At 36.6% G+C, this 27,932-nt stretch overlaps 1 protein-coding gene across 2 annotated transcripts; it reads left to right on the top strand.

Moving 5' to 3' along the window:
* The first annotated feature begins 2,094 nt into the window (after positions 1-2,094).
* NDB3 (NAD(P)H dehydrogenase B3) lies at positions 2,095-14,079 on the top strand. 2 transcript variants are annotated; one of them, XM_090013534.1, is made up of 12 exons: positions 2,095-2,463; positions 3,332-3,605; positions 6,679-6,885; positions 7,861-8,111; positions 8,240-8,459; positions 8,554-8,658; positions 10,129-10,401; positions 10,765-10,886; positions 11,243-11,362; positions 13,026-13,204; positions 13,340-13,375; positions 13,840-14,079. In XM_090013534.1, the coding sequence occupies exons 1-10, from the start codon at positions 2,375-2,377 to the stop codon at positions 13,111-13,113; spliced, it is 1,749 nt and encodes a 582-aa protein (XP_089869660.1). In that variant the 5' UTR covers positions 2,095-2,374; the 3' UTR covers positions 13,114-13,204; positions 13,340-13,375; positions 13,840-14,079. The 2 variants fall into 2 exon arrangements, with proteins under 2 accessions (XP_089869660.1, XP_089869661.1); XM_090013535.1 differs by lacking the exon at positions 6,679-6,885 and having other exon boundaries at positions 2,280-2,463.
* Positions 14,080-27,932: the final 13,853 nt, after the last annotated feature.

The raw sequence follows: 27,932 nt of genomic DNA, 5'->3' as shown, positions 1-27,932 counted from the left end.
AGGGTTGAAAAAATCAACTGATTACAATGCACCAAATTTTCAAACCCCCAAAAACATATATTTATGTTGAAAAAACTGGGATAAGGCCAAGGGTTGATTTTCACCATTTTAACCACTATTATCACATCCATGAGGTCAGATTTGCTCAAAATAACCCTCCTTTATGAGTTCTAACTAGGGGCTCCTTACCCACAAGGGTAGAAAAGCTATTCTGGTTAGGACCATCTCAACATGATTATCCCTACACGGCTCACTTGGTTTAGTTTTTTTGGGTAGTTGCATTCATATCATGTATAGCCGCATTCATATTTGATTCCCACCGAAATCTCACTTAAGGAAAGTGGGAGATGTGCGAGTGGAACCCACACGCACCTCCATCAAGTGAGTTGTTTGGTGGTAGGGGTGTAAATGGGTCCTGTTTGGTTTGGACCCAAGTGGAACCATATTTAGACCCGATTTTGGGGTATGGTATCTGGTCCAGACCTAGGTTTATTTGGGTTCATTATAAGTGTTAAATCATACCCGGACCCGATAGTAACTACATGAACCAGACTCAGAACATAGCCAGTAAAACCATATTTTTTTATTTATTTTTACATTGAAAACTTGTGGGTCTTAATCCAAACTAAGGTCAGTTATAAAATTTCACAAACAATACCCCAGTCTATGTATTAATTGGGATTATCGGGTCCAAACTATAACGGTTGGGTTACATCAAGGATCTACATTAAGCCCTTTCCTTTTTGCTATAGTGATAGATGAACTTACGAGATCAATTCAAGAAAATGTGCCGTGATGTATATTGTTTGCTGATGATATTGTTTTGATTGATGAGTCTAGAGCTGGGGTTAATGCTAAGTTAGAATTATGAAAACAGACTTTGGAAGCAAAAGGTTTTACGTTGAGTAAGAGTAAGACAAAATATATGGAATGTCGGTTTAGTAAGCAACGAAGTAGTGATGAGAGTATAGTGAAGCTTGGTGAGCAAGAAATAGTGGTGGATGACTGTTTCAAATATTTGGGATCTATCATTCAAAAGAATGAAGAAATTGATGGAGATATAAATCATAGGATTAAGGTTGGGTGAATGAAATATAAAAGTACAACTGGAGTGTTGTGCGATCGTAGAATACCATTGCAGTTGAAGGGGAAGTTTTATAGGATGACAATTAAACCTGCTTTACTATATGGTACGGAATGTTGGGCTGCCAAGAGACATCATTTTCAAAAAATGAGTGTAATTGAGATGCGTATGCTTTGATGGATGTGTGGAAAGACACTAAAAGATAAGATTCAGAACGAAGAAATACGTAAGAAGGTAGGCGTTGCATCCATTGAAAATAAGATGAGTGAGAATCGTTTACGATGGTTTGGGCATATTCGGTGAAGGCCTAATGATGCTCCGGTTAGAAGAATGGAGAAATGAGAAAATATATTAGCTAAAAGAGGTCGGGTTAGGCCTAAGAAGACTTGGACGAAGATGATAAGAAAGGATATGAATGTTTTGAACCTCACCGAGGACATGACATTGGATAGAAATGAGTGGAGGAAAAGGATTCATGTGGAGGACCCAAAATGATTTTCTTTTTGGTTCATATCGCCGACCCTAATTGTTTGGGTTGAAGGCGTTGTTGTTGTTGTTGTATCGGGTCTGAACTATAGGGTTTGGTAAACCCAACCCGTTGACACTCCTATTTGCCGGTGATGTGCAATGTATGAGTTAAGATTTGCTACAGTTGATTGTAGGTGGTCAGAATTCCTTTGTTTTTTCTCACATCTAACACCATAATCTATTTTAGTGAAACCTGCTTTTGGATTACCAGAATTCGAGCTGGATACAAGTTTTTCCAACGATAAAAAAATCAACGGTTATCAGGCATAGATTTTTCTTAGCTTATAAAAACATGTTTTTTTCTGTGAGTTAGATTGTGTCAAATAGATCGTAGGTACAATCGATTGTATCAAATATAAACCCCCAATATAATGTAACATATACAGTTTGACTGTCGGTGCAAAAAGGAAACCCAAAGAACAAAAAAGGGCAAAAGAAAGTGCAAAGCCGAACCATATTTTTACGGGTGCCCCTACGATCAACGGGGGGAGCTCGAAGGGTACCGCACTGTAGAATGGGCCACAGTGACATCTTGTGGGGCACCTTGCCAACGAATGGGATGGCCCCAACAGACGCCTTTTGTTTCTCCTTCCCTCGTGGAGGACAAGAAATCCGTCCTTCACGTTATGTGTCAGGTGACCATTAGTGCCTTCATTTTAGTGTTGGTTTTAGTAATGTCAGAAATTGAGTGGAGCAAACTCCATCGTCCTCTCCTGAGGTCTCTCTCTCATTGTGCTTCTTCCCCCTAGAGAGAGAGAGAGAATGGGTTTCCTACCGTTGTTGGAGAGGGCCACTGTTGGGTTCCGAGGTGGGCATGGGATTCCACGGCTGGTTCTTCTCTTGGGAGTCAGGTGAGATCCATTGATTCCTTTTTTTTTCTCTCCTTTCAGGACCTGTTTGGATAGAGAAAACAATTATCCCGATAAACAATACATGAGGATAGTAAATTTGTAGAACTTTTATGTTTCTGGTGTTTGTTAATTTGTTTATTCTAATAAGACCATAAAAGCAAGCTAGCCTCAAAAAACGTGAAAAGAAACAGGACATTCTTCCAAAAACAAACTTGATACATTAGGAAAGTTTTTGTTTTGTCAGTGCTCGAATTTTTAGTAATTCATTGTTTTTTTTTGGGTTTTCCCGGATGTGGGCAGCCGTTGAATCTGTAGTTTAGTTCTCATTAGTGATTAGGGACACTTTCTGCTTTGCTTGATAATGTTGGGCACGTGATTTTTTCTTGGTTTTCTCTGGATGAACCGTTGTGCCTTTGGCTCCCCTTGGTGATGCTGGTTGGTGGGAACACAAGCTGCAACTAAGAGATTAGAATTAGAGCAACAAGAATTCTGATTAGTCTCTTGGTTCAAAGAAATGGGTGCAAGTTCATTTGCAAAATTAGCTCAAAGCTACATGTTGTTAGGAGGTCAGTTGGATCCAACCACTTATCCAGAAAAGTAGGATGCAATTGCAGACCTTATCCTAGTTTTCTTGCATATTGAATTTGTCCCACTCTTTTGGATAAGTGTCTAATTTGATTTTTCAACTTTATCCATCTTTTCTGGACCATTGGCTGCATCTAAGCACCTCCTAAAAGCTTCCCATGTTTTTTAATTTTAAAAAAGTCAAAATTTGTGGTAAGTTTACAATTACTTCTTTATTGAGTAATCCACGATCAGTTGGTGATCATAAACAGTATAATGAGTTGTGCCTAAACTTCTACTGCAGTGGTGGAAGCCTTGTTTCATATTCTGAGCTCAAATCTGATCCGAGCGTGAATGGTGTTGATGTTCCAAAGGCAGAAGCTAAGAAGAAGGTGGTGGTACTTGGGACAGGATGGGCCGGCACTAGTTTCTTGAAGAATTTGGATAGTTCTTTGTATGATGTTGAAGTAGTTTCACCACGTAATTATTTTGCATTCACGCCATTGTTGCCAAGTGTGACTTGTGGTACAGTAGAAGCAAGGAGCATTGTTGAGCCAATTCGTAATATTATCAGAAGGGTAAGCATGCTTTTATTTTCTGTGGATGAAGATGGATGTGCTGACCTGGACACTCTTGCTTGGATATAAATCAACCTGTTCTTGCTTCACATGCTACTGTTACGTATTGATACTTTTCTTATACGCACTTACCAAATGCAAAACGTGATTGTATTTGCTACAAATTCTTGCTCTTATGATAAAAGGTGGTTAGAAGTAAATTTATGATGAGATTAATGCCATAAGAAATGCATATTTGTCTCTTATTTTGTTGATTAGGATTGCAAACTGCAAAGAACAATGAATATGTTTAGCCAAAAAGGTTAATTATTGTTCATAATTGGGCTGACCTCCTGAACGTTAACAAGATGTGTGGTGAGGAAATTACACCCTTGATAATCCATAACAAGCTCATTGTGTAAAATACCTCTTGAAGTGCAGTAAAGAATACAAATCTGCAGTCTCAATCTGATGGCCATGTTTTCCTTATTTTAAGTGGCAGATGGTTGTTGAAGAAACTGCTGCACGATAAGCTTCACCCTGTACATTTTCCGCAAAACTCAACAAATTATTATGGTGCATTGATGTGTCTAAATAGAACAATTAATATATCTGACAAAGTCATAGGGTTGGAGTAAAGATTCTATGGTTCTAATTCTCATACACTAAACAACTAACACAAATTACATGCAGAGATAACATAATGACTTTTTTTTGAAAAGGATAGGCGGTGCAGTACTCGCTGCCTCTGACAGCTACAAGTGGCTTGACGATGAGTTGAAGACCGTTTTGTAGATTTGAAACTCCATCCGTGTAACTCATCTAATGAAGTATATGATGATGACCTACCAGATAATGCCAATTATCGACAAGAATCTTGGAAAAATAGGACATAAAGCTCTTGATAAGTTTGTTTGCTAGTATGAACTTCTCTCTCCACTCACCAGTGACAAGATGGCTATTCCTGAATGTAACATAATGTGCCAATACTTCACGGCTGCACAGTGAGATTTGAGAAGATGATTTTGACTGTTACTTCCTGGATAGACTGGGAAAGTGGCCTGGATATGTGGTATGTGAAGGACTTCCATGGGATCATTGATATTCCAACTTGTAGGCACGTTGAAGGAATTACTGGAGCAATACCAGCAATTTTCAGATGCATGGCAGCTGAGAAAACAGTGGCCTGATGAGGTATCTAGCAGTTAATATCGAGTACCTTGTCTCTGTCTGTAAGTTGTAAGTGTAGCAAGAACTCCATGAGTGTTAACTGTGCACTTTGTTTTGGGTTTTGGGAAGACTGCTTCATGCTGAAGCAACATGGACTGGGTCTCCTTATGTGTTGGATGGGGCACTTCATTATTAAAACATGGTCAAAAGTCTAGGTCTGCATGATGACACTTTCGTTGGTGATATGCTGTCAGTGGGAGCCAGCTGGTCAACAGTTGCTTTCACCCTGACAGTCAATTATTAAATTTTGAAAGTGTGCATTTGAGAAAAAATTAGTTAAACAATTTCCTCAACTTGGTGGCAGGGTATGACTTTACGGTTTGAAGAATTTATTGTGGAAAAGTACATGCTGTATAACCTACTACTGGTTGATGTTCTACTCAAAAGAAAATTACAATTTTCTTCACTACAGTCTCTCTCAATTTTCGTTCATGTTCATGGTTTGTGAATTATTCTATGTCATCTGAAGAGAATAGACAGAATCATTTTTCCTTCAACTGGTAGAATTAAGCTATTGAGGTATAAAATGAAACAATTATGAAGTGGTGCTAGATTGCAAGAAGCATGGTCGATCTTCCAAGAAAAAGTTTCCATTAGCCATCTAATGAGCAGCATGCCAGCATATATTTTCATGTACACGCACTTGCATACACAAGGAAGATTCTAGCTTTTCTGTGACCATCTGTGCCCCTTTTCTGTAGTCCTAAGGCACTAAATATTGGCCCATATCCATGATCTCTATAGGTATCACCTTTCAGTTGATTGTTTACTTGTGGGGTATGAGCATGACCATCCCACCTACTTTGGATCTGATTTTAAAGCAGCCACATTATGTGAGCTAGTTGTTGCATCCTCATATCCTTCTGTTCAACAGACATCCTCTGTCATCAATGTCAGACTTTGAATTGGCTTCTCCATTCATTCAAACATATATCACCTTACTCTCATTCTATTTGTGTATCCATATTCTGAGGGTTGTTGCACATGTTTTTCATGAACAGGGGGGACCATCGAACTGAGATATAGGCCAGAAAAGCTGGGATTTCTGTGAGATGAAGGATATATTGAAGTAGGGCTTCAAGGAAAGAAAAAAAAGAAAAAAACTCTTGAAGGAAATAAAGAGAAAGGAAACAGACCATTAACTTTAAGAATTTTCTTGTAGGGGCAATCTTTCTTAGATTGTATTGTATAAAACAAACTCTTATCAAGTTATGCTTGCAGGCTTAAATACGGAGGAATTACAAGTACACAGCCGCTAACCAACAGTCAAGGAAAAGAATAAAAAGGAAGCTGTATCTAAGAATCCTCCTTATGTTACAGTTTCTTTTAAAGTTTAAACATGTATGACTGTCTTCGGGGCATGCATGCTGCACCTTTCATATCTTTATATGAAAATATGAGCCACATGAAATTATCAGTTATATGATTTTCTATAACAACAAATATCTTGCTTCTATTTGATTAACTTTGATCTTTTCTCTATCAAAATAGTAGTCAGTTGGCATGTGCTTTGCTTGATCTTAAGAAACATACTGGGTGCCAATGGAGGGGTACTTGTCATTGCAATAAACCATGGTCCTTTTATTTTTATGCACAAAGTGTTCACTTAGTTCCATATCCTTGCCATTTCTGTATATTCACAAGACCTTCATATTTTACTTCTACGTTGACCTTTTGACACCTATCTAGGTTTTGCTTTTCCATGATATAAGGTTCCTACACTACCAGTATGTCACTTCTTTTTGTGCTATTTTTCATGAATATGATGATATTTATAATTATGTTAACAATTACAGCCAGATCTATCTCATCTTTTGATTTGCAGTATTTGTTTTATTTTGTAAATGACCATTTTCTTTTTCAGAAAAAGGATGAAATTCGTTTTTGGGAAGCAGAATGCATTAAAATTGATGCAGCAAACAAGACAGTACATTGTCTTTCTAATCATGATAAAAATATGGAAGGGAAAGAGGAATTCCTTTTGGACTATGATTTCTTGGTGATATCTGTTGGAGCACAGTCAAACACATTCAACACACCTGGTGTCATGGAGCATTGCCATTTTTTAAAGGTACCCGATGTTTGGGATATGTTGGTTAGATGAAGGAAGGACAAACCAAGGTTACCAACAATGTTGTCAGTATCGGTATCTGCCCTGAATCGTTTGGCCAACGATTCAGGTGAATTGGCTGATACTAAGTCTCCAGTGAATCATTCTAAATCGGCTAAAAAATAATTAAAAATATTTTGTGTCAATCAGAACGTGACACATGTTAAAACCATTAAAATAATAGTTTTAAGCAATTTTTACATTTATTAAAAAATAGCCAATTCAGGTTAGTATCATACCGATTTTCTACCAATACGATACGTATTGGCCGATCTAGACCGATACCGACAACATTGGTTACCAGACTAGGAAGCGGAAGTGGGAAACAAAGCGAGAAGCGGAAGCGAGAAGTGAGATATTTTAAAATTTATAAAATGTGGGATGTGATGAATCAATTTAAAAGCGAAATAGGAATAAAAGAGGAAGTGATATGGGATCAAATGTGAAGCAAAATACAAATCAAAGGAGAAATAAATAAAAACTAAAATAAAAATAATTATTCTTAAATTTTGTGATTTCGCAGTGTAAGAATTTTCTCAAAATATAAAAATGATGGTTGTCAATTTAAAGAAAGTACATGAGAAGTGAGTGGGAAGCGTGAAAGGAAGCACATGGAAAACATGAAACAAAGCGTGAGAGAAGCATATAGGAATCATGTAGGGAAGCAAGGAAGAAACATGTGGGAAGCATAGGAGAAGCGTGGGAGAATCGAGATTCCTATCAAGTTTTGGAAGTGAGGAGTTTCGCGCTTCCGAAGCATGTTTCATGGAAGCGCGCTTCCCACCCATCTATGAAGCTTCTGGTAACTTTGGGACAAACCATTCTCATCCTAGAACACTTGTAGCTACAGCTACTAGATGTATTTCTGCTTCCAATTCTCTGATTTCATTGCTTCTTGCACACTTGTTGAAGCACATCATTGGTTTTCCCTCTCAGGAAATAGAGGACGCACAGAAAATTCGTAGAAGTGTAATAGACTGCTTTGAGAAGGCCAACCTTCCAAATCTAAGTGAAGAAGAAAGGAAAGTTATTCTTCATTTTGTTATTGTTGGTGGAGGTCCCACTGGGGTGGAGTTTGCTGCAGAATTGCATGACTTTGTCCGTGAGGATTTGGTGAAGTTATACCCTGCTGTCCAAAACTTGGTTAAAATAACAGTTGTCCAGTCTGGAGATCATATTTTGAACATGTGAGAACAACTGTGACATATTTGCAGTCATTGCTAGCATTTCATCATTGAAACTTCATAATGTTGTGTTTATCCATAGAATTTGCTTCTTTGTAAATTACTTATGTCTTCAGAATTTGCTTTTATAGGTTTGACAAAAGAATCAGCACATTTGCAGAGCAGAAGTTCCAGAGAGATGGTATTGATGTGAAAATAGGGTATCGAGTTGTTGAAGTAACTGACAAGTCCATCAATGTGAAGAGTAAGGACGAGAAAGAGTTATCATCAATTCCATATGGGATGATAGTCTGGTCTACAGGTATTGGAGCCCGTCCTGTCATAATGAATTTCATGGATCAAATTGGTCAGGTACTGCCATATGCTTGCATAAGTTCTCAGCATTATGATACTTTTTCTGTGGGAGGTTGAAGTTTGCACTTAACTGTTTATCTGAAGTATGCAGCATGATAGACGGGTTTTGGCTACAAATGAATGGCTGAAAGTTGAGGGATGTGACTACGTATATGCAATTGGGGACTGTGCTACAGTACGTCAACGGAAAATCATGGTATACACCAACTTTTCTTTTGATAGCTTGAAGTGTAGTAACTGGATGTTTATCTAGAAAATGTTTGCATAACATTTATAGCTAAAAGTATGCTAGCAGTCTTAACATGCAACAATTGAAGCCTTATGTGCACATTTTCTTTCTTCTTATGGACTCAAATGAGCACTTAAACATTTACATTTCAAGGCATTTGCAGGACCTCAGTCATATGTGTTTGAGCTACCAATGAAAAAAAGCCTATTTTTAGCATCTGAAACACAATTTTGTGATTTCAACAAAGAGATTTTTTTTCCTAATAAACTATAGTTGTCTGGACCTTTTCTTTTCAGCAAAATTGCTCGAACACATGAAAACTATGTACTGAAGTGCAGTGTAAATCATATGAAGCAAAATATCCCACAAGCCTCCTATGAAAATACAGAATGCCATGTCTATCAGTAGTCAATCCAAACACCATAGCGTTCCATCAGGAGGTTGCTGCATGAATTTGATGTCCACTTAATTTGTTTTTCATGTGCTCCATGGGTCTATTACCATACTCACCTTACCAAACTTCTAGTTACTTCTCACTACATGACATTATTTAGTTGTAAGTGTTATATAGAATTTTTTATAATGAAATGTTTGAGCTCTTACAAATTATTTTATTAACCTTGTTTACTTCACTGAATCCTCTGCTCTATGTAAAGGATAGGTTCTTGTGTACTGGTACCAATGACAGACCTTGATTTTGTACTTTCAAAAGTGCTCCTGCACTCCTCTCCTCTCCCTTCCTTGGCCTCTTATGGTCTAATATTATTAGAAAAAGGAAAAAATGCTGTTACTTCATTTTAGGCTCTGTTTGAGAGCCATTGTTAGGAGGGGCTCTGATATGGGCAACAAAATCAGGGGATTTCACAACAACGTCCTTGCAAGAACATTGTTAAAATCTGCTGATTTTGTATGCCATCGCCCCTTCGAACACCAACCGGTCTCCGTTTCCCCTCCCAAAACTGGGATGCCAATTGACGGAGACCAATGCCACTCCCAACATGGGCTCCTGAACAGAGCCTTGATTTAACTCTATGGTGGACTATAATCACCCTATATTTTGTCATCTGAATGATAACAAATACCAATTTGTATTTAAGGTGATGCAAAGGGGGGCATTTCATGCTGTAATGGGGTCATTGGACCTAAATGTTTTTCAAATTTCCATTGGGCTTCAGTGCCATTAAATAATTGTGGATCTATGTGGTTAAATGAAATTGTTGATTCAATAGTGGCATGATTACTTGGATCCTTGAATGCAATAGTGCACGTTTATAAACTTCAACATCTTGGAACCCAAATTTGATATTTTAGATCAAATAATCAGTTTTATTTTCATATCACCAAATTGTGCTCTTTTGATATCATTGGTTGTCACAAATTTCTATATCATGAAAACTGTTCTGCTAATGTATATTTTATGCTGTAAACGTACATCAGGAAGATATTTCAAATATCTTCAAAGTTGCAGATACAGATAACTCTGGCACTTTGAGTGTTGAGGAATTTCAAGAAGTTATTGGAGAGCTATGTGAAAGATATCCTCAATTAGAGATCTATATGAAGAGAAAGCATATCCGAAATGTTACAGATCTGTTACTGGGTGACAAAGAAAGCGGTGAAAACCAACCCAAAGCACTGAATATTGAAGAGTTCAAATTAGCTCTTGCAGAGGTGGATTCACAGATGAAAAATCTCCCTGCTACCGCTCAGGTGATCTGCAGACTGACATCTACGTGAACTATGTTATTAGGAACAATTGGGAATTGTTCTTATTAGATATTCACTAAAAAAGTTTGGAAACTACAGCATATTTTTTGGGAAATTCATGTTTTTTCTCAAAACCTCCTGTGATTTGATGAAATGCCATACTTTCTGTGCATCATATATTGGTCCGAAATACTTTCGTGCAACTAGCAGTGGGCAGCGAGCTGAGTTTTGTTGCCAGAAGTTCAGGCTTGGCTTTGCTAAGAGCCAAGATATGTTTAAAATGTTCAATGCTTCTATGCAATTCTGTTTTACACGTAAATGGTCTGATCGCAACTAGATCATTGCTACCTTGCTTATCACTTTCAGGTTGCTGCTCAACAAGGCACCTACCTTGCTAATTGCTTCAATCTTAGGTACAAGCGTGAAGCAGAACCTGAAGGTCCTCTCAGAATTACTCAACCAGGTCGCCATTACTTCCACCCTTTTAGGTAAGTGCCTGAATGTGTCATTCTTTTAATAGCGAATGGACAAGCAAGAACAAAAATCTGCTTGGAAAATGAATTTCATGATACCTGTTAGGCTTGCCAAAGGGTGAATTTCTACTTTCTTCATGCGAATGTGTTACTAACTTCTAGTAACACTTAGAGCATGTTGAAGTATTGCACATGTATGCTGTTGAATTTTCTGTAAAACATATTATTGCACTTGCTTCTTATTTGGTCAGGGTTGCCTTCGTTGAAGATGTATGAAGTGTCACTATATGATTTACCTTCTCTTTGTTGTGACATGCACAGCAGAATGTGATTTCTTTTGATGTCTTACTAACTTGTAATTGGTAACTTAGGTATAAGCATTTTGGGCAGTTTGCTCCACTGGGAGGAGAACAAGCTGCTGCAGAACTTCCAGGGGATTGGGTTTCAATAGGGCAGAGCACGCAATGGCTTTGGTATTCTGTTTATGCAAGGTAATTTTTTGTCCTCTGACTTGCTTTATCACCTTCTTTCTGACATTTGTGCCAGTCCTTTTGTGGATTTATTGGTTATTTTGATTTTGTGGTGAACAGAGAATTCATGACTGTTTCACATATAGAAGCCAAGCCAATTGATTGCTTTGGAGACTTGAGTTTTGGGGTTTAGTTGAAAATTTTGAAAGTGATGACAATTTTAGATGTCTTTTCTTTAGCTGTTGAAATTCGGAGGATGTGAGGATCTTTAAAGGGCTTCCAAGTAGTTGGCTATATTGGAGATGGCCTTTTCATTCAACCTTGGTCACTCCATCCATATTTACAAAACCTTCTAATATTTTTGGTTGTCAATGATATTTCTAGAGAAAAGAGGGTTTCCTTAATAGATTTGTGGATGTTATTTTGCAGATAATTTCAGAATTATTGAGTAATTGGTCCTTAGATTTGGAGCATATTTTGTGGTAGTATAGGGCCATGCGGGAGGATAGTCTAGACAAGGCATTGATCATTGAAGAACTGGCACGAGATTGCTAGTGTTTGATGGCTGCCAACGCCACTTTGGCTCCATTTGGATGACAGGGGACAAAACTTGGGTTTTGAGAAACCCAGGTTTTGCATAAGACCAGTTTCTTTTGCAAACCTAGTTTACCAAAAACCTAGGTTTCTAATTCTTTGGATGGCAAAAACCCTGGTTTTTAATGTTTTTGGTTGACGAAAGCTCAAAAAAAAGGAAAAAAAGAAGCCAACCTTTTTTCAACCATCCATTTGCTGAAAATGGCCGAAATGGTATTGTTCATGCTAGACAGAATCATCCTTGTCGTCTTTTGGCTGGAAATAAAAAAAAGAAATAAATTTCCACCCACCACCTGAAAAATGGCTGGTCCAATACTTCTGGCATGGACATCACCAGCTCAGCCATTTTCTGGCTGGTGGATGGCCAGAAAATAGCTGGACATTCATCACACACAAAACAAAAAGGAAAAAGTTGGCCATTTTAGCCACTCGTCAGCTGTAAAATGGCTGAATGTTCCTGTAAAAAAAGGTTAGTGACTGCTGGAACATGGAAGTTGATGATGATGGTAGAAAGGGGAGGGTAGGTGTTCAGGGGGTCTTGACTGACAAACCTGGTTCACCCAAACACTGCACACTCCAGCTTTACCCCCAAACCTGGTTTTAATAAGGCTGGGCTTAATAGGAGAAAGACTTTTTGACAACACTTGGCAATAATGTGAATGTCAATCCAAGAATTCCCCAGCATCAAGAAGCCTTTTTGTGCTTATATAAACCTTGTATGGAAAAGTATAGCGTTAGGATCCTGTTGGGATGAGTTGAAGATATTTCCAACAAGAAGGTGCAGCATCAACCTATCTCTGACGGGTTTATTGGCACTCATCATGTCTCTGCAATTATATCATGAGACTGGAGAAATTATAGGAAGTGCAACCGTGCACTGTCAACAAAGTCTTCAGATTTGACATAGCCAATTCTTCTGTATATTGTGCATTATGCTTCTGCCATCGGAAAGTTATCCACAAGCTACATGGATTAGTTAAATTATTTTTAGACTTCTGGTTTTGCTGGAAATATATTCTTTGTGCATTCTGTCTCTGCCTACAAATGTTTGCAGTGTTTGGCCTGATACTATGACTGCTTTTACCCTCAGCAAGCAAGTTAGCTGGCGCACAAGATTTCTGGTGACATTTGACTGGACGAAAAGATTTTTTTTTGGTAAGGACTCTAGTAGGATATAACAGCTACTCAGAGCTAGATGAGCATTTGCAAATGATCCTGTATCTGTCTTCTGAATGGGTCATGCACCCACTTTTCACCACATAATATGAGGTATTCAATTATTAGATTTAGAGCTTGTGTTGAATATATTACAAATTGCACACGTTAAAAGTTCTTAGAATTGGAATTTGATTGGATAACCAGCATTTACGTTGAGATGTACTTTTTCTTGTGTTTTTTCTGTAGGTTTCATAATATAAAGCAGACTGTTTCATGCTTCAGGTAAATGTTTAAATGCAATTATGTAGTTGATATTATTGTCCCTACTTTCTGGTCGGATGATTTATAATGGTAGTTGAAGCGATGCAGTGGTTGTATTCATATTGTTATGTTCAGGTTGTTTTTTCTTTCTCTCCCAGTGTAGTTTTCTAGCTTCTTCATTTGCCTAGAAGAGTTACATATGAATATACTGATAGCAATGTTACAAATTTCAGTATTGGGAAAATCTCATGGAAAAATCTATCTTAATAAAAAAGGTTCAATATAAAAATGTACAAATGTAAATAGAAATATAAACAATAAAAAAAATTAAAAGGCCATCTTTGGCATGTTAATATTGTAGAATATTTTCAAAACACAGCCAATATTCTGTCAAACATGAGTTTGCACGTTGCACTATGTAACTGACCATTAGAATGTTTTCATTTCCTGTTTCTTACTGATCTTATTACTTGGTATTCATGCAGGTTACTCTTGTCATTTCCTTTTTCTGGTCGATATTTAGATGCTTTGCTTTCAATGGTTGCTTGGAGGTGCAAACTGGCAAATTCCTTCGTGATCATTTTTATTATTATCGTGCTTCATTTGTCTTCAATTGTACTATTTTTGCTGGGTGGCAACAATAGTTTCATATTTTTAGTATTGACTTCTTAAGATCACATTTACTCTTACATGAAGAGTTGAGAAGGAATATGTTTAAATTCACGCCATTGGTGTGTGCAGTGAGGGTGAGCTCCAAGTCAACAGAGGAGAAGGGAATTGAGATTTTGGTAAATGACCTATTTCAAGGGGGATTTCCTCGATTCACATATCGAGCTCTCTCTGCAGGGGCAGAGGTTGGGTCTAATTATCCTTCCTTGGGTAACCGTTACCCAGCCATAAATGTTCGGCCCACCACTAAGATTGTGACTCTTGGATTCCCAATTGTTTATGAGAATTCCATAAGTTGTGGGCTCCACCACAATGTTTGTGGTCTCTTACGGTTCCATACGTGAGACCCTATGACCACACTGAATCTGAATCCTACATTGGATTCAGTTTTTATATTGGATCCCGTTTCTTGATTCAACATCTTCCACTTGGCCATACGGAAAAAACACCAATATTATATCACAACTGTTGCATCATATATCATATATAATACTTTACGATAAAACAAGCACCAAGTAAACTTGCACAATTTCTTAGGCTATATCAATGATGTTTTTTTTCACACGTTATGAGTTATTTTTCACATAATCATGTGAATTTTTTCATCATTCAATTTCAAGTACAAGGTTTTCATACGTGCTACAAGTTATTTCTCGCATAGTCATATAGATCTTTCCATCATTCATATTAAAGTACGAGGTTTTCACAAATGTTATTTGTTATTTTTCACATAGCCATGCATATTTTCTTCATTTTTGAATATAATATTTTTTACACATGCTATGAGTTATTTCCTACATAGTCATGTGGTTTTTTCATCATATGAACCATAATACTTTTCACATATAGTATAAGTTTAGCTATGACATTTTTCATGCATGCACTAATTTCACATAACCATATAGGTTTCTCATCATGTCATAGTTTAAATCATAACGCTTAATGTATAATACTATATTCAAAATCATATTATGGGTCTCACTTTCTTAATTAATTATAGAGTTCTTATGACTCTTCTATGACTATATAAAAGAACATCACATTCTTATGCACACTAGTGAACTACTATGGATTTTATCAACTCATAGATCCTCGATAAAGTATGATTTACCTAACATAGCAAATACTTTTACTTTTCAAAACTTTTATTATAGTCAATACTATCACTATTACCACTTATTATCTTGGATCAATATATTCAGATTTAAATAATTATATAATATAAATATCATCATGTTGCAGACCATGCATAAGCTTCTAACACGTGAAAAATATCCTTTCATGCATTCATACATGCATTTTAGAGAAAATATTATTTATGATAATTATTTATCATTATATACAAATAAATATCCACACATGCATGTGTTAAATTATAATTCAACTTTCATTTTTTCAATGTATTGCATTTAAGCAATATGTGCATTAAGCTATCATAAACTATAAGCAATATACATAAGTAATAAAACTTAAGTCTTCGTATCCAAATCCAATTTAGATTTGCACTAGATCCATATTCAATGAGTTATCCTATTACCATTTAGATGTGCCAAACATGATCAGTCTATTTCAAGACTTTAATCTTTAATAATAAGCAATCAAACTACAAGCTTGTGAACATATAAGTTCAAATCCATTGTCAGATTCACTTAAAAAATCTATATCCAAATCCATTAGATTTGTATGAGTTTATATTGAGATGTTATCATCACATCCAACATGATCTATATTAAAAAATTCAAATGGATTTACATCACACATTTAACATTATACTTATATTATTCTATTCAGGTCAAACTAAGATCCATGCAAAATATATTATTATTAGGTCCAAATATCTGGCTTGATACTATCCAGATCCACCATAAACTTTGGACAGATGTGCATAGTAAAAGAGCTCTAAATCGACAAAGAAGAAGGGAAGTGAGACTTTAGTTAACGGTCTGTTGGGGGGATTTCCTCGATGCACTTATCGAGTTCTCTCCTACAAAGGTAGGGGCTGGGTCTAATTATCATCTCTTGGGTAGTCATAAATGTTTGGTCCACCACTAAGATTGTGGCTCTTGGATTCTCAATTGTTTTTAGGAATCTCATAAGTTGTGGGCCCCACCATAAATGTTTGTGGTCCCTTACGGTTTCATACATGAGACCCTGTGGCCAGATCCTACGTTGGATCTAGTTTCTATATTGGATTCAGTTCTTGGATCCAAGAGAATATGGTGTAGATGGGGAGAAATCATTGTTTTGATTTGAACGCCAATTGAAGTGTGAGAGCTGTCATATTGGCTATGGCCCTGTTTTAGTGTCTGTGGTATAAAACTCCATAGTTACTCATCTCCTGCCCACAAGGAGATAGTTTCCCATTAGTTTCGCCCTTGTGGCAAGGGATGTATACCCTGGGTATGGAACTCTTGATGTCTTTCAAATTGAATACCTTAAGCTGACCCACTATGGGGCCCTTGTGGTCAGGAATATAGTGATAGTTGCTTAAAAAAGTTCGCATGCACACGTGCCGACAAGGACTCCACTCATCTGGTAGGGGTGACTTTTGAATGTCACAAGTTCGAACGGGTGGCGTCCCTTGCCACAACGTCGAAGTTGGGTGTACTCTCCTGGTGGGCAGTGGAGATCCCCCATGGTTCTAGCAACCGGAGGCCAGCCAATGTGTGGTCGGTTACGGGGAAAAGGGGCGGTGTCCCTTGGATTATCCAAAAGTAAAAAAAAAAGTTTACATGGGAATGCACTGGAGTTTTGAGCAAGGCGCCATTTTTTTTGCGTTTTATGAGCAGCAGTGACCACTTTAAGCTGTTATCGTTGGTGATTATATAGAATATCAAAGACCGTGGATCTGACATGCATGTTCAGGATGGGTCACCAGTCTGGATTTTAGGATTCCAAAGTATGGTGGCTGATTTTGCACTCGTGTGCACACATAAAAAATGCTTCAATGATAGAAAAAGATGGGAAATTCTTCTCTCTTTGATTCTTGATGTTTTTAGGCATTTAAAATCTTAAAAATGGGCATGAATGAAAAAGAGGGAATTGCAGAGAGAGAGAGAGAGAGAGAGAGAGAGAGAGAGAGAGATCCCTACCTTTTTCTTGTGCAGAAAGGATCAGTTGGTTGGTCCAAGCACGTTTTACTACTTATCATAAGCTGAATCGTCGTTTTAACACCATGATGTTATTGACGGAAGCACCAAAACCGTGTTAAGGGCTCTCATTCTTTTGACTCGATGTCGAAATTTATATTCTGAATCTTGAATATGCAAATTAGAAGAATTTTTTTTTAGAATACATGCAAATCGCCTAAATGCATGATCCATGCATGTTTTAATTTGATGGAGCCTGGATCTTTCTCTCTCTTGACCACGAGAGGACGCGGCCCTCTCATTTTTTCTGCTGAAAAACACCTTTAGTGCCAGTCACTCTGCCGCTAAAAGTAATTTTTGTGACTCTTTAGTGGACAACCATTAGATTGCACCCACGTGATGGACGTTCTGCACAAAAACTACATTTAGCGGTACTTTTGAAGTATCAATAAAGATGCAAAACATCGCTAAATACCTTAATAGGGCATCCTGTGTATTTAAGACTGTTTTTTAGCGCCACTAAAGGTCTCAACGGAACTGGGACCTTGCTAAAACCCACTCATGATGGATGCCCCCACATGCTTTTGAAGCTCAGCTATAAAACATGTGCTAGCTGCTTAATCCATAGGTGCTTAACAAAAACACGTACGCACGGTCCATGCATTCATCGTGCCTGTGATGGACGCTCAACACACAAACAATCCAAAAAGATGTTTTAACAGTACTTTTAAAATGCCATTAAAGGTCCCAATTCTATCGCTAAAAAAAAGTTTTTAATACCCAGGGTGCCCCGCTAAGACATTTAGGTAAAGTCAAAGTTTTTAATACCCAGGGCACCCCCACTAAGACATTTAGTGATGCTTTAAAGTGTCACTAAATATCATTTTTATACAGAACACGAGTTGAACATCCATTATGTGCGTGCGTGCGTTTTCATTGAGCAGCGAACACTTTTCCTATATATGTATATATCTTGATCAATCCTCTTGTTTCACTTTTCAAGAATTTTAAAGGATCTTTTTGAGTTTGAATTGTTGACTGTTCTAAAAAAAAGCTGGTCAGGTTGGCTCAACGGGATGTGAGGGAAGGGAAGGAGAAAAGGGATGCTCAAACGTTTTGACCATCCCATTCATTGTGGAGTGATCAAGATCTGATGACGCCAAGTGGTAGGGCTACCGCTTAACATATAAATATTAATTTAGGTATAACAGGCTGATCTTCCCCAAGGGTTCACATCGGCCGGAAGGTTTGACACCTCATTTTTTGCTTGGCGGTTTTTAAAAAAGTATACTTTTATATAAAAAATCACACACACATTATATATATATATATATATATTAGTGCATAGGTGCATGATCACTATAGAACATGACTAGAACTAACTTGCTGAGCATCCATTGCACGCCCATGGACGCTCAGCATCATTATTTCCGCATAACACCTTTAGAGGCGACACAAAAGTCGCTACTAAAGGTGATATTTGATGTAAACTTGTGCTTTGCATCCATCGCACACACAATGGACGCTCAACTCAAGTTTGTTCTGGTCATGTTCGAAAGTGATCATGTACTTACACATTTTCGTGTGTGTATATATATATACTAAGCCAAAAAAAAGTCTCTTCCATCACCAACCTTATATTGGCAGGCCTATAGTTGTTAAAACACTTGAGGTCCCCCTGCCCATTGGGGATTACACTTATCTTCCACCTTACGGCCCCTGTGGGTTTTGAACCATGATTGTTCCATGTCAGGTGTCAAACTAGGATCCCCACTAGCTATGAAGGGGAACCTTTGTGGGCAAATGCAACCCTTCTTTGAACACTCTAGCTTTCAATCCACAATAACTTATCGAATTCCAAATGACCATCGTATCTTATTCTGAAGTATAGGTCTATGCACTACCCTCCTCTACATCATTCTCTATCAAGGCATTAATCGATGACATTTTGGAATAACCAAATATGCTTGTAATAGTATGCCAGAGGAGTCCATTTTATGTTTCCTGGTAACAGCAAGTAGTAATATGTTATGATTTTAGGGCGAGCGAGAAAAAGGAAAAAGCTTAAAATTCATAATAAAAACATTTGATTAAGCTGGCAACGAGGCAAAACAGGAAGAGAAAATAGCTGTTAATGGTGGTGTTCTTATCAATATGTTTAATATTGATAATTGAAATTTTGTTTTATGCTTGTCATGATCATGAATATGCGAGGATATAGGCGAACTGTTATGTGAATCCCACAAACCCCATGTAGAATTTGCATGCTTGTTCTTGATTTGGTTGATGTGATACCAAATCTTGATAAAATTTAGTAACTTCTGAAAACACCTACTTCGAACGTATAATTTTATGTTGTCTGCGTTTAACCTTACACCCTTTTGAAGCATATATAGTCACTTGAGTATGAGAACTAGAAATATGGGCAATTTTAACACTTTTTTTTGCAAATCCGACCCTGTGGATGTGCTTGGCATCACTAATTTCCTAGGAATCAATCATTGATCATGTATTTTTGTTAAAAAATGTGTTTTTTAATGCTTGAATATTTATGAAGATTATGAGCCATTAATTTTAGAGCCTTAAAAAAATCTCATTTATACATCAAAATCGAATGATTCAAGAGTAGATTCTTATAAAACCAATCATGTAGATAGCCTCCGTGTGGTTAGATTCAAGAGAAAAGAACACAAAATCTATGAAAACCGCGGTTCACACACTAGTTCTCATATTCTAGTGACTATATATATCATAAAAAGGGTCTTTGCCGCTAAAGACCGCGCGTGGGGCATCCGACTAATCAGTCAATTTTGGAAGAGGACCAAATTGCCCTTATTTTATTTAAGTAACAAGCTGATTACATCTAAATCAACTGATTCAGGCTGGTCCAAGTCGACTTTTGATAGCTTTGTTTGGAATGTGACTTACCAGTGTTTTGTGTAAGATATCATATAAAACGGACGACAGGGCACCATGGACTTTATATAGGGTTAATATTTGATGCTATTGAAGGCATAAAATTATATATAACTATTGAGGTGAAAATCATAGGTTCAAGCTTTATCGACCCAATCTAACCACATAGTTGGGATCATCATGGTTTGTTTGCTAATGATCAAACCTTGGATCATGTAATTTCAATCCAAAAATATGATTTTTTGAGACATGCAATTTTAGTACATTGTAAACCATTAATTTTCGAAGCTCATTGAAGACACCAAATTATATAGAACTATTTAGCTGAAAATCATAGGTTTTAGATTTTTTTTTAGATTAAATCCTGTGAATGTGATCTTGCAAGTTTTGTTTAGTGGAAAATGAGTATTGAATCATACGATTGTGACACATAAATAAGTTTTTGGATTTGAACAATCCAAGAGTCGATTTTTATGTTGATTTTAAGTATTATAAAAATCTATCTCCATATCAGAATCGGACAATCCAAGAGTCGATTCCTGTATGGCTGTGTTTGGATTCAAAGAATTAGAAGGAATTCAATTCCTGGAATCCAATTCACAAGGATTCCAATTACATCGTTTGGTTCACTTCATTAAATTGGGAGCAGATTCCCATTCCTTTGTTTGATTTGCTTATAGAAGTGTATTTCAAACTTCAGGTTTGGGAGCAGATTCCCATTCCTTTGTTTGATTTGCTTATAGAAGTGTAATTCATTTCCAACTTCAGGTTTTTAACTCTTTCTCAATAACAAAAAAGCATCATCATGTGCAGTTGAAACAGAAAATTGAAATTTTGGTGTATACAATAAGAAAAACATATCATTATTACAGTTTACAATTCAAGCCTCGGGTTACATTATCGAAGACTATCCACAATTTTTACACCAGGCTGGAAAGAACTGCCAGAACTACAAATTTTACACCATCATCATCGTATGTGTGTGCGTGTGGATAATGAGTTCCCCCATGCTCCCATACAAACTAGGATCTTTGAGGCCTTTTTCTTGTTTTTTCCTTTTAATCTAACCAAACAGATGAGTGTTGGACATGATTTTACAGGAATAAGCTCATGGATCGTGGTAGATTTTTATAGGGTTTATTTTTTTTTGATAGACAAGGTGGGGTTAGACAGACCCCTACCAGTTCATTGATCAACTAAATATTGTTGTATGTATACAAAAAAATTCACCCATCTATCAAAGGGTGCCAATCTGGGGGTTGATCTTTCTAAGTGTTAGACATTCCTCCTCGCTAGCTGTGCTAGTTTTTTAACCAAAAAATAAACTTTACAGTAACTATGGCTAATGTCAATCCTATCAAAACTGTGCAGGATGTTCAATTCTGTAGGCAACTCTCCTCTCAGTCTCCTTTCTAAAACTTATAATACTCGATCATAGATGTCCCTTCAGTTTGTTTTCAACTTTTCATGATTACTTTTCCATGAACTCTCTCATCCTTTAGAATTTGTAACCATGCAGACCATTCCCTTTTCTCTAATTTTTCATCATGGAGAAAAGGGAATGTACCCCATATGCCATTTCTCTTGAAAGCTTCTATTGAACCACATTCTTCGTTAGGTCAAAATTTTCTGTAAATACTCAACTTTAAAAAATCCCGTTTTTTTTGTTAGAAAAACACCAAATGGACTACTATGCAGAACACAATTGCAAGGTTAGATTTGCAAGAAAGTGAAAACTGCCTAATTTACATGCAGCACGAATATTCACATTCTCTCTCTCAAGGAAATGAAGAAATCCATTTTACAGGCCTGTCTTATGTCTTTCTCTCACTATTGCGCAATGATCATCTGGTCCATGGCATTACCACCTTTCTTATAAAAATAAGAGGTTGGCTTTTAGCCCTTGTGCATCCAATATGGGCATAGCACGTGCACAAATAGACAAAGAAAGCAACTTTTGCAGCCATTGAAGGCTGCCCCCCCCCCACAGGCATCTTTATTCAAATAACAAATTAGTTTGTCTGGAAAATAACTCATCTTCCTTGTGGTCTTTTGTGTTGGCCCATCAGTGATCCAATCAATCACTCAAAAAGGCATCTTGGCAGAAGCAACAAACCTGTCCATTTTTCTCTTATCGTTATCTCCAATGGCAAAGCCAGTTACTTGTATGGCCTCTGATTTTATGTGGCCCAATATGATTAAGAAGGGGCCAGGATTCACCGGAAAATTCAATGTGCCATCTCTTTGTTCTTTCTGCATTCTACAATCCTTTCTTGTTTCTATCATCAGAAAATGGCAGAGATAATTGATAGCTTTTTCTGCAAGGTGTATGACTTGCAATAACGTGTCTTTAAAAAGACTGATCCATACCTCCTATGGCCAGAAGCACCTGAACATACATATATAGAAAAATTGGTATCTGCAAAATGCTTAAGTACTAAATCGGTGGTCAATCGTGCTGGCCGTCTATCACGTGCGTTGATAGATGGTTACATATAAAAAAAACATCAAAATGACGAGTTTTTCTGCCAAATGGGCATTAACGATGACTAATGATCAAATGAGCATTAGCAGCGAAAAAAAATCACCGTTGAAGGTCATTTACAGAAAAATTTGTCACCGTTAATGCTCATTTCTGCCCAACAGCGACAAAAATTATCGTTGCCAATGCTCCTTTGCGGAAAAAACTCATCAAAAACATAATTTTTTGTTTTGTGCTGGCCATCCATCAACACACGTGATGGACGGTCAGCATATTTGATCACAAATTTAGTACCTATGGATTTCACAGCTACTAATCACTTGTCCGGCGTTTTTTATGCAGTTCCGGTCCAATAAATGTGTTGGGCATGGTCAATTTACTAAGAATCCACACCTGAATCATGTGTTTTCGATGAAAAAAATGATGTTTGGAGCCTAAAAAATTTACAAAGATTTTGGACAGTTGATTTTTCAAACTTTATAAAAACCCACCAATGTGTTGGAATCAAATGCTTCAAGAGCAGGTCCCTCTAAAATAAAAGTTGTTTTGACTCAATCTGACCCTGCAGATACGTTCAACATAGTAATTTGATCGAGATTAACCCTGAATTGGATCATGTTTTTTCCACAAAAAATTATATTGTCTTAAGTCATGAAAAAATTGACTCATTTGTATCTGTTGATTTTGCTAATAAGTTTTGAATTAATCAGAATGTATGACTTGCATGCAGGTTTTCCAATAGCTTGAAAGTTTAATGACGCCCAATGTACCACAATGTTATAATTTGGAAGTCACAATTTTTAATGTTAAAAACAAGATACTAAGGCGAGATCCTTAAAAAAGATAATAATGCCGACAAGTCTTTGAGGTTAGATAGAGTTAATACTGTTTGCACCGTTACAAGAAAAAGAGCATTTTCTGGCCCACACTGTTCTGCGCCACTATAATAAAGTTTTTCTGGCGTATAAATATTTTTTCCTGGCGCAAATAAAAAGTGCACCAGTAATTTGACATTTAAAACAAAATAAAATTTCCTTTTAGAGGATCTTCCTCTTTCACTGTTACTATTTTGCTTAGCGCCAGTAAAAAATGGTTTTATTGACGTATAAATAAAACATACCAGTATAAAGATACAAATTAAAAAATTTAATATTTCATGCAGGCTTTTTATGTTCACCGATGACCACCACCACCCTCTTTCAATCTCTCTCTATATGTTCTCCCCCCCTCTCTCTGTGTTCATCCAACCATCTCGGGCCGTTGCTCTCCCCCCTCTTTCTATGTCCACCAAACTATCACCACCGTTGGCCGTCGCTCTCTCCCTCTCTCTCACAATCTCTCTTAGTTTAGCAGCCACCATTGTCGGTCGGTGCTCTTTCCATCTCTCTCTTTAATTATGTTTATTGGTTGAACACCACTATCGGTGGATGCTCTCTCCCTATCACTGTGTTCTCCCTCTATCTCTATCTCTCATTTTCTCTCTGTGTTCACCAGATGCTTTTTTTTCTCTCTCTCTCTCTATATATGTTCTTACTTTGTGTGTGTTCACTGGCCAGTGTGCACCAGTGCTTTGTCCGACCGTCTGCCACCATCACATCATCCAATGTAATAATTGACAATTTTTTTGGTATTTTTGATTAATTATAATAACTATGTTATATTTTTGATAACTTATTTTATAATTTTTGAGTGCAAAGTTTCACATAAAAATTTGAAGATAACAAAAGTAATTTTATCGAAAATGGGAGTTTGTGCAAACTCAAAGCATGGCAAAATCATAATTTATAATGTCTATTTTATGGGTTTCAAACGCGTGGTTGTATTTATATCAAAATTGTAAGAGTCTTGATTTTGAATAAAACCAAGTTAAAATAAGATCAGAGCGCTCCCGAGATGTCTTGGGGGTATAACGATAATTTTGAGATAAATGTGAGGATATTTATGATCCAAGGATTATAATCATCCATGCCTTCTTTGACCAAGCTCGGTTAACCATATATTGAATGATATTTCTAGAAAACACCTTTGTAAAGTTAGCTTTTGAGGTTAAGCAAAATTTTAAAATTGTATAAGGATCTAGTTTAAAAAAGTTATACAACTAAACTAGACTTGAATTGAGTCAAGATATGCTCCAAGATTCAAACCCTCTCTACTTTCCCACCAAAGTAGCACATGATAAAACCATTCATAGATTTGCCTTTCTTAACAAGTCTAACTAATTTGGTGTTACGTTGGCAATACCAAAGCCCACTCCATCTCCGATAAATAGAGGGCTCCTCCCCTTTTTTAGCCTCATTCCATTTTCACTCTTTCTCTCCACCCCTCTCTCATTAGCCCTTATAGGGCCACCATTTTTTGTGGTGCTCACTCTTGACTCTGTCCATCTCCCCCTTAGTCGGTTTTCCTTTAGTAAAACCAGTCCTCCTCCTTGTGACCCGGTTTCCCACTTTGTGACTCAGTTCTCACCCCCTTACCAGCTGGGTTTGGTCGCTCTCCTTAGTTGGTTTGGTCTCCTTAATTAACCCGATCCAGTCCTTAGTGACCCGGTTTACCTAAGAGACTCGGTTATCCCTAGTACCTTAGTTGGCCTTGATCATCAACGCTACGAATTGGTCTCTCTCTCTCCGCGTCATGTTTCACATATTATTGAAGAAAATTCCTTTGGGTATACTTGGAAAATTTTGGTCCCTTGGTTCTTATGCCAAATGCTCATAATTTTGGTATTAAAATATATTATTTAACAGATATGCTTATTTTATAATCACCTAAAAAAAATTGGCATTATTTAATAATTCATTCATTAGTTTTTCGCCAAACCATGTCACCATGTCTTGTCGGATTTTATTGCTTGTCCTGCGGTCACATCAAATATAATAAAATAACAAAAAAATATCAAGTTTAATATGAATTTTCTTAAATAGTTTAAATGAAAAAAAGCAAAATCGAAAAGATAGTTCTACTCGGTAATTTTAATTACCAATTTGAGTTGGTATATATTCTAAAGAAATGCTATTGCTCAAAAACTTGACAAATGTGATTCTTCTTCTTTTTTCTTAGACGGTCTCTTAGGGCAACACTTTTATTTCAAACCTCTTAAAAAAACTAAACAGTGTGCTTCGTCAGGTTCATCATGTTCTAAGTTTAAAAATAAGTTGCAATGGTGCATTATTTGTAAGGTATCAACAGGTTGGGTTTGGTTCAGACTCAGGTGAAATTAGACTTGAACCCAATTTTCAACTATGGTATCAGGTTCAGACCTGAGTCTAATTGGGTCCATTATAAGAAAAACCATACCCGAACCCGATAAGAACTACATAAACCACAAACCAGACCTAGACTATACACGGTAAAACCATATTTTTATCATTTTTATATTGAAAAATTGCCGGTCTTAATAAGAACTCAAGTTGGGTCCGGGTCAGATATACAATTTCACAAACTATACCCGGGTCTGAACATCGCGTAAAACTCTGAAGCTAGGACCTCTGCCCCGACACCTATGCTACACATTGGCTTACACATAAGGCCCCAATAAAAATTGAACCTTGATTGCCCCTCTAGCAGCCAAGGTCCCACCTCACTATGCCACCCCCCTTGGACCTCAAATCTTATTGGTTAATAATGCAAATGAGATAATCATGTTTTTTCTTCTAATGGGTCATTTTTTATGCAGCTGCACTTACATGCAGCTCCATTACTTCTGACCATTCATCTCAACATCGCTACACCCATCTCAAGAAATGCTAAGATGAATGGCTGTCAGGTGTAGGACCGCCATGCAACAAGACTGCATTTAATGTAAAAGTTTTTTTTAATGTCTTAATTTGAAATAACTATCTCTTAAGGCACCATTGAAGGTGTCAACATGAGACGCATATCAACATAGCAACTATGCAAAAGAACAATTCTAGTATTGTGGTTATAAGTGTAAAGTATTCTAAGAGATCACACACAGGGAGGCAATCACACCATTTATGTGCTTTAAATATACTCTTCCACTCAGCATCCACCTTTTGATCATGCAGCATGGGTGACTGTAATTGGTGAACCCAAAAAGGGTCGTGTGTTCGGGTTTGGGAGTAACATGAACACCACACCTGTCGTTGCCTTATGTAGTCAGGGCACTCAGAGTTCTATCGCCAGCATCAACTCCCACCGTTCGATTGACCCTGCTATGTCTTGGGATGGTGTCTGTCAGCATCTTGAGGATAAAATGCATGACTTTTTACATGAAGTCATTTACAACCTTGTTCATAATGAGTTGTGAAACTTTTTTTGGGATAAGAGAACTTCTTCTGTATTCAACATGAGCTCCGGTGTCCGTCAGGTATAAAGATTCATGTAATTTGTTTCATGTCGTTAGATTTTAAGCTAGTATATGCATGATTGAATACATATATGCATAATTGAATCACTATAATTTTTTTTGACACCTTTAGAACACATATACGCATGATTGAATCACTATACAATTTTTATGACACCCTTATAACACATATACACATGATTGAATCAATATAATTTTTTTTTGACAACCTTACAACACATATAAGCATGATTTTATCACTATAATTTTTTTGACTGCCTTATAACACATATATGCATGATTGAATCACTAAAAAAGTTTTTTTGACAACCTTAGAACACATACAAACATTCTTTCATCACTATGACAACTTTAAAACACACATGAGCATGATATTAACATATATGAAAGTTTTTTGACTGCCTTATAACACATATATGCATGATTGAATCAATATAAATTTTTTTTGACAACCTTAAAACATATATATGCATGATTGAATAACTATGAAAGTTTTTTGACTGCTTTAGAACACATATGAGCATGATTGAATCACTATAAAAGTATTTTAACAACCTTAGAACACATATGAGCATGATATTAGCATATATAAAAGTTTTTTGACTGCCTTATAACACATATATGCATGATTGAATCAATATGAAAGTTTTTTGACAACCTTAGAACACATATATGCATGATTGAATCACTATAAAAGTCTTTTGACAACCTTAGAACACATATAAGCATGATTTCATCACTATAAAATTGTTTTACTGCCTTAGAACACATATATGCATGATTAAATCACTATAAATTTTTTTTACTGCCTTAGAGCACATATATGCATGATTAAATCACTTTGAAAGTTTTTTGACAACATTAGAATATATATAAGCATGATTTCATCACTATGAAAGTTTTTTGACTGCCTTATAACACATATATGCATGATTATGATACATAACACATTTATTTGATAGCCTTATAATCATTATATGCATGCGTGAATCACTGTGATATTTTTTTGACAACCTTAGAACATATATCTGCATGATTGAATTACTATGATTTTTTTTGTTAGTCTTAGAACATATATATGAATTCTGTTATTGT

This window comes from Nuphar pumila, chromosome 7 (genome assembly GCF_984573655.1).
Source record: "Nuphar pumila chromosome 7, dmNupPumi1.hap1.1, whole genome shotgun sequence".
NCBI lineage: Eukaryota > Viridiplantae > Streptophyta > Magnoliopsida > Nymphaeales > Nymphaeaceae > Nuphar > Nuphar pumila.
This window is presented reverse-complemented; position numbering and strand designations above follow the sequence as displayed.